At 38.5% G+C, this 14,812-nt stretch overlaps 1 protein-coding gene across 5 annotated transcripts in view; it reads left to right on the top strand.

The window, feature by feature from the left end:
* Positions 1-14,812, top strand: part of Cdep (Chondrocyte-derived ezrin-like domain containing protein) — an 804,710-nt gene that overhangs the window by 773,635 nt on the left and 16,263 nt on the right. For all 5 annotated transcript variants that reach the window (XM_067085457.1, XM_067085454.1, XM_067085456.1 and 2 more), the window contains 2 exons: positions 8,892-8,999; positions 9,123-9,247. In XM_067085457.1, the coding sequence (XP_066941558.1) occupies positions 8,892-8,999; positions 9,123-9,247 (233 nt within the window). The remainder of the gene's footprint in view (positions 1-8,891; positions 9,000-9,122; positions 9,248-14,812) is intronic.

A 14,812-nucleotide genomic window follows, 5' to 3' on the forward strand; every position in this document is an offset into this window, starting at 1 on the left:
CAAAACAGGCAGTTCTAAGTGTTCTTTTTTTAGAAGGGTTTTAAGTATTCATGGATTTTAGCTTTTTGCAGGGGGGTGGTACGCATCACCCCGGAAAAACGGGGGGGTTTACTGTATGTGTGTGCACACACATTCTATGCCATCAGTGAACTTGCTACAGCCTGTTTGGTTTGTCTTGCAAATAAAAATAAATTTGCATTTTAAATATTTTTACTGTGATTAAAGATGAAATATCAAACAGTGATAAAATATTCTCTTGTGTACTGTTATGATGTGTGATAATCATACATGGAGTTAACTAAACTTGTAATGAAATGCAGAACAGTAAATCAAGCAAAGCAAAAAAATGGCAACATGTACTTACATATGTCCGCACTCATTCAATTGTGTTGTGAACTTCATAGGGTTTGTTTAGTTTCGAGTTTTTATGTTTATGGTACAGTAATTCATATTTTATTAAAGGATATGTACAATACTTAAATATGAGAGAGAGAGAGAGAGAGAGAACTACAACTGAAGTATGTTTACATTGGTAATCAAACAAATCATGAAGCAGCCGTTTTGTGGTTTTGAGTGATTTTTAACAAAGTATGTTAGTTTACCTTTGTATACCCATTTTACATTTATGTACAAAAATAAAAATAATTCCATTAATTCATTCGTTTCTTATAGCAACTAAGTTATTTTCCTAATTCTTAATCAGCCAATTCTGATAACATAAACAGCACAAACATAAAAAATGGTGGGTCAGTTGGTTTTTTATGCCTACATATTATGATGATGATATAGTATACAGTGTAAATGGATTCTGTAAGTAAAATAACAGTTCATTACCATTACCTTTATCTTAAATACAGCTGTAATAGCCTGTGTCGGGAATTTCCTCGACAGACATCATTGATTTTCACTGTGCTGATAGACTGCACAATCAACCCACGATCTATGATAGTGACTTAGCCCCCATGCAAGGACAAACGAGACACGTACCAGGTTTTTTACAATTTACTTACAAAATTAAAACCCAGTCATCACCCTCACACAACAAACACACAAAACCTCCAACAAAAGCGCAATCAACGAACTCGCAATCTATATGTCCGCAACACGAAACACATGGGTCACACGTCTGCCTCCAACCTCAAGAAATCACTGAAAATTTAATTACAACCAACACAATGCTGCCGCAGCACACAAATGCCCAAACAGTTATTCTCATTACAAGCTACAACTATGTAGGCGCACTCACGGTTTCAGACTTTACACCAACCTTTGAGAGCCCAAAAACTCATATCTATTCCCAATGGGATCTCTGGACCTACAAGGGCAAAATAATGGTGCGAGAGTCTCACTCCCTGTTCAGGTGGTTGCTAGTTGGGATAATTTACTTTTAGCTATCCAGGCTTAAAGACCCCAAACTCAAAACAAATCACTCGAACAAACAAGACAAAACATGATGTTGTATACTGCAGCGGTACATGCATTTCAACAAAATATGCAATAACAGTTGTGTTTATGACGTGCCTTGACCAGTAAGCTCCTGCCATCCTGTGAGACCCCATAGAATAGGCGAGAGTTTGAAGTGAAAAAATCCCATGCATAGAACTTTTTCGCGACAGCCTGTTTGACTTTTGCAAATGGATACTGTCGGTGTAACAGTTAAGCTAGTGTAGGTCTATAGTTCACACATACAAATTTTTAGCATGGGAATAAATGGCAACAACTAATAAGAAAGCATATGAAAATACATTATTGGTCCTAAAGTCATGGTAGGCCGTGGTAAACACAGGTAGGCTACCTGCCTACTTAACTGAGTCATTTATGAGAGAAAAATGTTTAATTTTTTAGTATATTTATGCAATATTTTTGTTACAAATATGGGGAAAATAGGTAGATAACTGCCTTTTGCATAAAGTTTTAATTTAAGTTTTAATGGTTGCTGTTTAGAAGCATACCTAGTGTTTTATGTTATGTGGTATTGACAGGTTAGGTGAGGAAGATTACAGAGGATACTGTCGGTGTAACAGTTAAGCTAGTTTAGGTCTATAGTTCACACATACAAATTTTTTATCTCGTGCATGGGAATACAATATGGCAACAACTAATAGGAAAGTTGCTGTATGAAAATACATTATTGGTCCTAAAGTCATGGTAGGCTGTGGGTAAACACAGGTAGGCTACCTGCCTACTGAACTGAGTCATTTATGAGAGAAAAATAAGGGTTTAATTTTTTTAGTATATTTATGCAATATTTTTGTTACAAATATGGGGAAAATAGGTAGATAACTGCCTTTTGCATAAAGTTTTAATTTAAGTTTTAATGGTTGCTGTTTAGAAGCATACCTAGTGTTTATGGTTATGTGGTATTGACAGGTTAGATGAGGAAGATTACAGAATTGCCCTTGAACACCATAGATTTTTTACTTGCCACTACTGTATCTGGATTTCACTATCATTTGATGGACCTAGGCTCTATTGATCCAGATAATTGAAGGATTACTGTATAGCATTTTCTCAAGCTTTGGCATCTGCTTTTTGGTGCTAAGGGCATTGTGACACTAAAAGGTATGGCTGCTGCTAACTATGCTTTGTTCAGCTTAAGCACAAGTTAGCCTGCAATAAACAAAACTTCATGGCACTAATGCAAATGAAATCAAACTTATGGCTGGTCCCAAAATAAAAGTGTAGGACATTCCAACTTGTAAATATTACTGTATGAAGGAGGAATCTTACATGTCGAGAGGACAGGCCTGCCAGTCTGTGGCATAAACAAACCTCGAGTATGATAGCAAGTGATGATAAAAGGAGAAAAGTATGAAAAGTACAAATGTATGAAAATTGCAGTATATATTACAACAAAGGGCTTATTGCTAAAATAGCTTAAAGGTGTTTTAACTAGGTAATGCTCTTAGGGAGGGTTTTGTAAGCATTTGTTTTTTGCTGTACTATGAGTGATGGATAAGTTAACTGTAAGTTTACTTTGCACCATATTTGTGATACTGTCAAGAATTTTTTTTTAGTTTTGTAACTTGTATGGTACTTTGTACTTTACTGTTTTTCTGCCCAATTGCCTTCTTAGCATTACCACTTGCATTATTGCTAGTCAGGGAGTTTTCTGGTATTTTGTATAATTCTGTAATATTTGCAAGTCTATATCTATTACATCTGATAGAGCAGTTGTTCTATAGTTGGTGGGTTTAATTTCATCCTAGTTGGTTTTTAGCTGGAATGACAATGGCAATTTTCTAGCTCTTAGTTAGTATGCCAGTCTCCCATACCTTATTAATTATTTTCAAAATAAAGATATTGGCATTTTCTGACCAATGCTTTAGCATCTTGTAGAATAGTGTATCTTCCTTGGGGCAGTGGCCTCAGTAGCAGACAGAGCATCTCTAAATGCTTTAAGAGAAAACTGTATTATCTATCTTTTTGCCATTAAAGGTTAAGATCCAAGGCAGTTTGAGATTCACAAATCCTTTGAAACTCAGGAGAATAATTTTTGAGCTCAAAATGCTGGCCTAGTCTCTCAGCAACTTAAGAGGGATCACTGTTCACTTTTGAAAATGGTAAAGTTAAATGGACAAATTTACCACTAAGCTTTCTAATACTCCAAATAGCTCTCATTGGTGGTCTTAGAATTAATTCCATTAATGTAGCACATACAGCTTTAACTCAGATTTTTCAAAAATTACTTCTTATTTTTGGCAAAAACACTTTATATATCATTCTACTCTGAGAGGAGCTTCTTTTTTATATATATTCTGCAGCATTTTCTGAAAACACATTTTGTTCTGTCATTGAACTACTACTTTTGGGTTTCCCTTTAGATTTAGGTATATACCATCATTAGCACTTTAAAAAGGCTGTTTTGGTAAAGCAATACAAACCTCATTGTGATGAAAGATTCAAGTTCTCTTGTACAGGACCCAGCACCCTGACTGAATATGCACCTCCTCAGCCATAAATTTAGGAGGAAATTCAGTATGGGGAATTTTTAACATGATTTAAGTGAATTGGAAACTGGTCACTTCCATTTAAGTATTCATTGACGACCATACAAAATCCAAATGGATGCTGGAAGAGCATAAGATTAAATCTGCCGCAAATAAGTGATTACCATAGATATTAAGAAAATTCACTGATTCTTCATTACATAGTCATTGGATTATTAATATCATATTCCATTCTCCTTTTTGAATCCAGTACATCACCACTCCACAGAGGACTATGATTACTGAAATTGCCAAGTAGTAGCCAGAATGGAGAAGGAAGGTGACTTATGTTAAAAAGATAATTTTCACTGAAACCAAATCTGGGAGGAAGGTACAGGAAGCAAATAGTAAATGTCTGAATTTACATTAACAGCCACAGCTTTTGCAGAATTATTCAAGTTTTAAGATAAAATGCTGCAAAGATTTAGGCACAAACTACAACAAAAATTATGTAATTTAATCCAGGATTAAAAGATTTGATATATGAAAATTTGTCTTTACAGCCAAGCACTGGGATCCTTTGTCATGCCGTGCTTAAGACAGTGCAAAGAGGGAGTTGCGTGGTTGGACAGCAATATGGAAGAAAGGAAGTGGGAACAAATGATAAAAATTGGGTGCAACTAGGGACTGAAGTGACACTGCAAAAACCTTTAATAATGCTTACAGTGCACCGTGTGAGGTGCTCTGGCAGCCTGCCCCCTTTGGAGTTCAGGATTGAAAGGGCAATAGGGATAATTGCATATCATGGTCTGTAGTACTGTATACAATCCCAGGGTCATGGTCTTGAAGCATAACCTTGAGTTGTTCTGCTCTAGCTCTCAAGACCTTTGCTGTGTCATTTCAAGATGTGTATAATTTACATTTTATTTGGATTTTTGCCCTTGGAAGAGGAGGTAAGCTAGAGATAAAATTTTGGTTAAAGACAATCCTCAGTATTTGCTTGAGCAGCAGGGAACTGAGGTCTCCTGTTGTGAGAGGCTTAGGTTATTGAAGGTTGGTCATCTTGAGAAATGGAAATGGCAGTAACACTAGAACATTCATCAAGAATAGCAAAAGAATTTGATATCCTAGGGGTTTTAGTACATATCTTTGGGCAAGGTAAGGCTTGCCTGTTTCTTATTAATGAAATGAGTTGCTGGCTGGGACTTTGTTGTTTATAGTATGACCAAAGATATCTGAGTAACTCATCTGAACTAAATTCCTTTGGGAAATGGTCTTCATCCTCCTTCCCTCTTAGATAGGTCAGATAATGGGTCTGACATCCGACCTGATCAAGGAGGATCCAGTTGTAGCAAGAGAGCAAGAATTGGAGACATGTTTTTTTGGATATAATGAAAGCTTGTTATCATAGATAGAATCATCTTTTAATTTTGCTTAGTCTGCTGAGCCAAGTTTTTGATAACAGCCGTGTGTTGATTAAGGGCTTTTGTTAGGCCCAACAGCTTTTGATAGCAATATCTATACCTAAATACTGTATTTGGAATTTCCAGGATATCCTGTCCAAAATTGTATTGAGGGCAAATGTCTGAATATGGGGAATGCCCATCTTTACACTGAAAACAAAATCTACCAGCAGGACACTGACCCATAAAAACCTGCTCATTTGAATATACATAGTATGTCTTTATGCCCTGACACATTCTTCAGTGTGACCATATTCATAATACTTGAAATATTGGCTAGGTCTACTTTTGAATTACATAACTTTAATGGGTCGATATCCAGTAGCTAAGCTGTCTGGCAGTGTTTTTGAAGAGGTCAATGAGAGGTGTTGCTTCCATCTAGATTCTCAACTGAACAAGTGTGAGGAGGGCTTCTGTTTAAAATTTCTTTCTTTAATAAGTTATAAAGGTGTTTTCTGAATACTAATTTTTTTTTTTTTTTTTTTTTGCAAAGGATCTGTGAGGGATAATTTTCAAGTTAGTAAAGCTACCCCGAGTACCACTACCAGCCTTGACTAGAACTTTCTTACCATAGAACTTAATGTTCTTAGGTGGAATTTGCCAATCTTCTTTTAGAGACATTCAGAGGTTCTTATGCAGTTACACTGTCCTTTGTATGAAGCAATGTGCAGTGTCAAAGTTGAAGCATTTCTTGTGATAAGTCATAAATCCATTAGTTTTGGGATAAAATTAATTCCTCATCCTGGATATAAAAATAAAATTATCTTAAATCTGTAGTCATAATCTACTTTTTTTTCTTAAAGGGAATAAAAACTTGATGTCCAGCAACAGTCTGAGAAAGTAATGTAAGCTTTAGAGCAGTTGTGTTTAGATGTAATTTTATCAACCTTACATCAGGGTTTTTTATTTTGTCAAAGCTAATAAGCTTGTGTCTTGATTGGGATTCAAGTTACTGAGTCACCTGAAGAGAATATAAAGGCAGCATTAACAGCAATGGCAAGTCAGCAGATTCAGGGGAAGAAGGGATTAATTTTTCAATGACCAATATGAAGAGATTTAAAAAAATAAAACTTTAGTGATACTGTAACTGCTTGATAATACAGTGTTGAGTATCATCAGTAGTTAAGGAAATTTATATTCTCCATGATTGGCATATCGAGATCTACTAGCCCAATGGTCCATTGTATACCCTACCCATACAGGATAGCACCAAACAGATATATAAGTAGAACCCTGGTCCTCTACGTTAATCTGTTCCAGAAGAAGTGTCGAGATGCGATTCAGTCAAGATCCAAATAAATTTTTCCCTTAAGAAATAGCTGAAAATGGATTAATCCGTATTTGACCACCAGTCATTACCCTAACCTTGCCTTTTTATACAAAACATTACAAATAAATTACAATTAAATAAGTTCAGGTTTAACATAACTTACTGTATTAGACACACATTTTTCATTTTTAAATGTATACAGGAGGTCCCCGGTTATTGGCGGGCTCTGTTATTGGCGATCCGGTTTTACAGGGCTTGTCTAGCGACGAAAATTGCCGATTTCCACTTATCGGTGCCGATAATTGGGTATTGGTGGTGATACAGACTTAACAGAGGCGCTGATATCGGGTTATTGGCACCAATAAGCGCCATCACGCCATCGGAACAGAACCCCGCCGATAACCAGGGACTGCCTGTACTGTATAAAAAAACTGGCCTAAGTCCAGTGCAGCCGTATTACCGATGGTTGACTGAGCGCCATAGCCTAGGCTAGGCTATGTACCAGTATGTACTGTAACGGGTAGGTACAAAAACTGTTGCTAATGTAGTAAAACATTTTAAAACAAGCCTAATTATTACAGTAAATTAATAAAATATTAAAAGGAAGCCGCATTACGTCTGTTTCACAAACTTAAGAAAAATTGCCCAGGTTACGTTGGCAGCTTGTGGCATGAGTGGATGTAAACAAACCAAAACGCCACCCTGGTGGCCTGTCGCGGTAATACATAAACGTTGTTTACGTTGATTATTATTTATGGTTACTGGAGTCTACTGAAATAGTGTAAATAAAATCACTTTAAAATATCTTTCGATAAAGCGGGCTTTAAACGACGTGTGGGAACAATGGCAACTAGCAGCAGCTGATCGAAATACTTTTGTTTACAAACATCATATGATTCACTGGGTCAGATTCAGGTTTGTTGTTCGAGCTCCGATGCAAAATTTACTAGAAATTTGCGTTGAAATCCGATTACGTCAAGTTCTGGTACGGTCAAGGACCGGGGTTCTACTGTAGTCACAATTTTATTAAACTAAACCTACCTGTTAGAATGAAGATAATGTGGACATGGCATCATCTCCCCTTATCTATAATGATGTGCTTCCAGACTAAGGTCAGGTCTTGCCAAAGGATCAGCTTTCTTTGAATTTCAATAAGTGAACCCTGGAGGATAGTTCTGTGAAAGAAGTCCAGACCATCTTTTGGGTGGCTGACCTCACCCATCATATTTACAACAATTCTATGACTTATAATATGATCACATAATAAACACGTTCACTTCACAATTCAGCTTATGATCACTCAGTAAACATTCAATTAAAGGTTGTAACAAAATCAGCTGATCACAGATTGCTTGAAGGATACAGTACTCAGAATAGTACCAACATAAGAGTGGAATATGGGAAGGCAATCAGCATCTCCCTGCTGGATGCAGCTTGATACCACGCTGTTTTTTGTACAACATGCTCACATAGCATGCAAACAATGCCCACAAAGTTCACTATTTCCCCAATAGAACAACACTGCTGCCGCCCTAAAAATGGCAGTTTTAACAAATTTCAGTCATAAATCAACACTGAATTCGTCACTGTACAGGACAATATTTTAAAGGAGCAGATATCATACAGCAGCTACAGTAGTGTATTTTTCACACTACTGAGTATCCTATTTCCATGTACATGAGTATTGTTATCATAATCTTAAATCCCCCACCCCCCCTCCATCTCCATCCATTTCTTTGTCAGGTTTTCATATACTGTACTGTACTAAATGATCAGCATGTTGATGATTGGTTCTCCAACATTTTTTGTTATATAAGGAAACATGCTTATTACCTGTAATCGTACTTCGTAGTGTGTATGTAATTGTCTCTTATCTTAGAGGTTTTTTCCATGATGTCTTTATAAAGCCAGTCAGTTCCTGATTTATAATTTTCAGTAACTGTACATAACTACAACAATAATTTTATGGGTTTATACATATGCATTTTAGACTCTTAATTACAGTTCAGTCAAATTAGATACGTGCTTAATACACAAAATATTTTTAAGTACATGCTCCAAATTCCTTGTAGCAATTTTGAATGAATAGTCTGTTGGTCTTAATGTATTGTATTTATTTTTATTCTTGTGTTACTACAGACCCAACACTTTCAAGTGCAGTATCTTAGTAAAAGAGACACTATTTTGACACATAAAAAGTTAAAATGATAATGGGAATTGTATTTCCAGAATCAACTAAGTGGATACCTTCTAAGAAAATTCAAGAACAGCATGGGATGGCAGAAACTGTGGGTTGTATTTACCAACTTCTGCCTCTTCTTTTATAAAACTTTCCAGGTGAGTTTGTTACTTTTTAACTACATTTTGAAGTAGTGTTAATATTTGTTTTCAAATTCACATTAAAAAAATGTCACTGTGTAGCACATAAGATACATTCCTCTTAATTTTCATTATTTCCAGGATGATTTTCCTCTGGCTTCTCTCCCACTGTTGGGGTATACTATTACTACACCGGGAGAGGATGACCAGATACAGAAAGAATTTGTGTTTAAGCTCCAGTTTAAGAATCATGTGTACTTCTTCAGGTAGGCATAATTATTAAAATTTGAGATTTATTCATTTTCTCTTGAGACTAAAGATGAAATCTCTCCAAATCTACCTGATTCAAGGAACATTGCTTGATAATCCCATAAAATTAATGAAACATGAAATTATGACTGCTGCCTGGAACAAAAAACCTACTGTATGTAGCATCTTCTCACCAGTGATTGGAGTGATACAACACACTGCCTTTGGTTGACTTCCTTTTCCCATAATCAGTTCAAGTTAAGGGTATTCTCTATGCTTTAATTTTTATGCAAATAAGAAATTTAAGTAAAGCAAAGATTCATAGATGACATTTAAAACTGCAGTTATGTAGGTTTTCACTAAACCACAAAATTTCAAACTATTTGTATTTGTTCCTATGGGGATATACCAATGCCTGTCATATATGGATTATCCTTTGGTGCATGGGCTAGACCAGCTGTGCACTGACTAACAAGTAGGGTACCCAGGTGGAGATGAGGGAAGAGAGGATGGCCAGTCTCACCAACCAATGCTACCCATTGTTCTTCCGGTCACAGTGCAGTTAACTTGTTGTTTTGTCGTTTTATGTGATTTGGGTGCTCTTTTGTGTTTTTCACTGCTGATTTATGTTTAATGATATATTCCATGTGTACCAACAAGAATTATGCTTTGCTTTCTGGAATAGAATGGAACATAAAATTAGGCGAAAGGCCAAGCGCTGGGACCTAAAAGGTCATTTGGGGCTGACTTTGTTGTGTGTTGTGTTGTCCTTTGTTGGTCTTTGGAGGATTAACAGGACCAGTGCTGCTGTGAGGACCATGGTCAACCCTGTAGTCGATTTATGTCCACCACTAGAGTAGATCCACACTGTTTGTATTCCTTGCAGGAGGAAAAAATGAACTTGTGATTTCCTGTTCTGAATGTTTTCCTTGGCCTCCATGGGAGTGTTATGGGAAGAGGAGGAAGCAAAGAAGATCCTTCATCAAGCCATGATCCCATGTTGGAAGTGAGATCAAGCCCTTCCAGAACTTTCCTTTTCCAGAAACTACTCCCCTTTCCCCCCTTCTCAAGCACTTCTTCTAGCATGGCCAAAGCCCCTTTAATTAAACCCATTCCTCTCTCCTCTGATGAGGGGGACATAAATATAATCTCTGATGAAGTTAAGGAAGGTATGACCTTCCTTAAATATTATGGGTTCTCCTCTCAACACTGTTAGACTACTTGGCTGGGCAGCACATCCACTTCCCATGAGGTACCTTAGCAGCTGTGAATGTAAAAGTTATCACCTCCTAACAACCCTGTAGCAGTCCCCCCTCACAGATTCCCAGCTCATCCGTGGGGGGGGGGAGATTCTATGGATGCAAAAAAACTTGACTACTTTCACTCACCATCACCCTCAATGTAGTCTAACTCCTGAGCTTAACCCTAGCACTAGAGATCCCACAAGAGGAAGGCAAAACCTTAAGGTGCACCTTACCCTCAGTCCTACTTGACTTCTCCCTATTTCCCCCACTGCAACAGAGAGGGATTCTCTGTGAATTACAGAGGGCCCAGGCACCAAGGCCCCTGCCCCTCATGAAGCCATTCCCTCAGGCTGGAGGTTATCACCTTTACTCGTGTAAGGTTGCCTCAGGGAGGCAACCTCAGCATCAACTTTACCAGCTAGCTCTCTTTCAGAGCAAGTGGTTGGTTTCACTCTGGAGGTGAAACCTTTGTTAAGGTTTACCTTATTCAGAGCTTGCCCAGGGTGTTTTGGCTAAGGTTAGCCAGTTCCCTCACAACTAGCAAATTAGTCAAACTACTCCCCCAGCCATTGCCCAGGCAAAAGAAATATGTCCCAGAGGATGTGAATGACACTCCTATATCTTGACCTGGCACTGTCCTTTAGCTGATAATCTACCTCTAGGGGAGTTGAGACAACAAAGACTTATGTTCAACTATAGCAAGTCCAATGATCTAGAGGTAGTGCTGATATATGGGATACTTCATCACTACCACCATGATGAAGTTAGTGCTTTCAAGGATTTGGCCAAAGATGTAATGGTCCCAGGTGGGAAAGTGCTCTTATACCTTCATGGTATGACTATTTCAACCAACTTTATCCTTTAAAAGAGGGACTTATTCCTCATGCTCATGATGAAACAAGTATCACATGGAGAGTTGGCTCTCCATCATGGACTCTCCCTTCTACTTGAGGAGGGTGGAAGCAGTGGTAACTATCAAAATGGAAGACTCACAAGATACCTTCATTTCCTGAACAGTCACTCTTTCATTTCCTGAACAGTCACCCTCAAGTCTTCTCAAGGGAGTAAAGCCTATACAGGAAGACCTGCGGGACCAATGAAGTCTAACTGTCTGCCAGCACATCAGATCAAACCATGCCAAGACCCCACCCCATCAACTTCAGTGAAGGGTTCAGACACTGCCCAGCCCTTTCACCCTTCCTACCAAACAGTTGCAGTAAGACTTACCAGGTGCAGGCATGTGGAAGAGGTTCCCACACTTTTAGTCTAAAAGGGTCTATCCTTCCTTATGGAAATGAAGTAAAATTTCTGGGGATGACTCTAGACCATAAATTAACATGGACCAGCCACATAAATGCCCTAAAGATTTAACGTTAAACAATCTTTGAATATTTTAAAGGTTGTTTCAGGATTTATTTTGGGGCTGATTAGAAAATCCCTTCTGAGGCTATATGACTCTGTGTCAATCTAAGCTAGACTATGGCTGTCAAATTTATTCCTCAGCCTGTAAAACCAAGCTAAAGGAACTGGATGTTGTACACAACATGGGGTTGAGAATATGCTCACGGGCTTTTAGAACTTTGCCTGTTGAAAATATATACGTCTATGCAGATCATTGTCCCCTTGATCTAAGAAGGCAAGAGCTAAGGTTGCAATATGTGGCTAGAATAAAAAGTGCCCCCAAAAATCCCTCCTTTCAAGTACCAAAGGAAACAGACTCTCGAAGTTTTTCTTGTACAAGAGCTTCTAAACCATTCCAAATTCGACTGAATGAGGATGTTAGGAATAATCATCTTAAATCCCAGAAATTCATGGAAGTAGAATATCCTGTAAATCCTCCATGGCTTATTCCAGAAGCATTAGTATGTAAGAAATTGTTTAACAAAAAGGACTGCACTGAAGAAAAGAATAGGGGAAAATTCTTAGAGCACATTACCCATGCTAATTATACAAAGATGTACTGTATACAGCTTGATCAAAGTCAGATAGTGGTGTTGGTTATGCTGTTATCCTTGGTGATACAGCATACATAGGCAAATTACCTGACTCTGCATCAATATTTACTGCCAAATTAACAGCCCTAGTCTCTGCCCCAGATTTAGGTTTTCAAAGTAGTGACACTAATTTTGTCATATACTGATTCTAAAAGTACTTTGGAAGCTATTAAAAATTTAATAGCTTTCATCCATTAATGCAAAAAGTTCAGGAGTGGCTTTTTCATATCTGTTGTCGGCATAAATCAGTCTCTTTCTGTTGGGTCCCTTCTCACATGGGGATTCGCGGAAATGAGATGGCAGACAGGGAAGCGAAAGCTGCTAGTATTTTATCAGAAACCTCTCAGAAAGGTGCCTCATACAGACCTAAAAGGTCCTATTAGATCTTATGTTTTAAGTAAATGGCAAGAAAGGTGGACTTCCCCTCTTCTTGCCAATAATAAAAAATATAGAAATATTAGAGCTAATATATTGCCGTGGTCTTCATCATTGCAGCTTGACAGACAAACAGAGGTTATTTTAACCAGATTAAGGATTTGGCTCATTCGTTTAACCCATCAGTTTATTTTAGACGGAAACAGCCCTCCAGAGTGTGCTTACTGTGACAAGACACTAACAGTGGAGCACATTCTGGTGGTCTACCCCAGATATTTTAACCAGAGAGAAAGTTGTTTCCAGGGTGAATCCCTCTCGGATATTTTGGGAGATGAAGCAGATATTTCTGCTATCATCTCTTTTTCAAAGTATTTTTAAATACAATATGTACAATATTTAATTTTCTTCCTAATATATGTATTACATCATACGGAATTTTAATGACAAATTTTTTATTATGTATATATCACATCATTCATTAAACTTCATATCCTATTTATTGGTCACATCATTTCATTTTATTTATTAATCATTTCATTCACTAATTCATAAATTCAATTACCTTAACATAATTTATTTTCTCTTCATTATGGCGCTGAGTGGCCTTCTTGGTCCCAGTGCCTGGGCTTTTGCCCTAAATACCATGCATCCATCCATCCAAAAAGTGCACAGCCAACAACACCCAAGAGCCCCCGCACAGACCCCGACAGCACATCAGAAAGGGAAAACCAGGCAGCTTCTACTGCCCAGCTACTCCACCCCAACACAATGCCAAAGCTCGCTAAGAGACCCCAAGATGCCAAGCATGCACACATCAGACCACCACACACAAACTGCCTCATCCACCCACCCAAAACTGCTTGATTATATCAAGAAAGTATCATGGATCAGTCAGGTATTTGCATTCTCCACCAATGGCACAAGTGAGAGTTGACTCCCAACAGTCCACCCCATACCCTACCTCTTTCGGGATAGCACCAATACATTTGCAGTAGCCCAGGTATAAGCCAATCTGCCTGCTGGGAGTTCTGCCCCCCTAATGGGGACCGACTCCCACTCCAAACGTACTGGTGGGCTTCCGGACAAAAGCCAGGAGTCCCATCTCCAAAAACCAGCCCCCCCAGGATTCCGATGGGCTGAATCCTGGAGATGGTTCCACCCCCCCAAGACAGCAATGGGAGAATCCCATCACTATCTCTTAGGTCCAAACCATATCAGGTGGCGACTCAACCACCACAACTCCCACAATTAGCTTCGAGTGCAAACCCCTTCCAAAAAACGATCCCGTCTCGGATTCACCTAAGCAGTAAAATTTTGCAAATGTGGAAATGTCCACGCCATTTAAACCAAAAACTACATAGGATGATTCGTCAGGAACCGGGCCCAAAGGCCAGGGTCCCTTAGCCCCTCACTTGTCAAGGTGTCCTACTCAAGGAGTCCAAATCACTGGACGACAGAGCATGCACATCCGTATGGACACTTCTCTATGGCGATCCACCGAGTCCTGGGTTCGATCAACAGGCAAACCCCATGACCTCCCTTGGACTTGCGGTTTGCTTCCTCCCAGGTTTAGGGGGAGTCTAACATTGACCTTTGTCTAGGAGCATCGGTGGGATAAATAGTCACCTCCTCCACTTGCACTAACATTAATTAATTACTCTTACCTGATCCATAAGGGCCTTAACCAAAGACCCAATTTGGGCTACTGTATTTACAAAAAGACCAAACTTTTGGTCAATTCTAGCTTCTAGGCTGACGATGGCATCAGGTTCGGAAGAATGGGAGCCAGATAACGGAGTTTGAGGAAAAGTCGGAGGGCTGGTAATTGGGGAGAACACAAGTAGAGGTATAGAAGGCACAAGCTGAGAAGCAGTACTGTATCTGATTTCAGAGTAGAAACCTGACTAGCTAAACCTTTAGTCTCGGCTCTAGCAGCTGCCTTTCTCTGTCTGTCTCTTTGGAGTCTATC

This window comes from Macrobrachium rosenbergii, chromosome 42 (genome assembly GCF_040412425.1).
Source record: "Macrobrachium rosenbergii isolate ZJJX-2024 chromosome 42, ASM4041242v1, whole genome shotgun sequence".
NCBI classification, from domain to species: Eukaryota; Metazoa; Arthropoda; class Malacostraca; order Decapoda; family Palaemonidae; genus Macrobrachium; species Macrobrachium rosenbergii.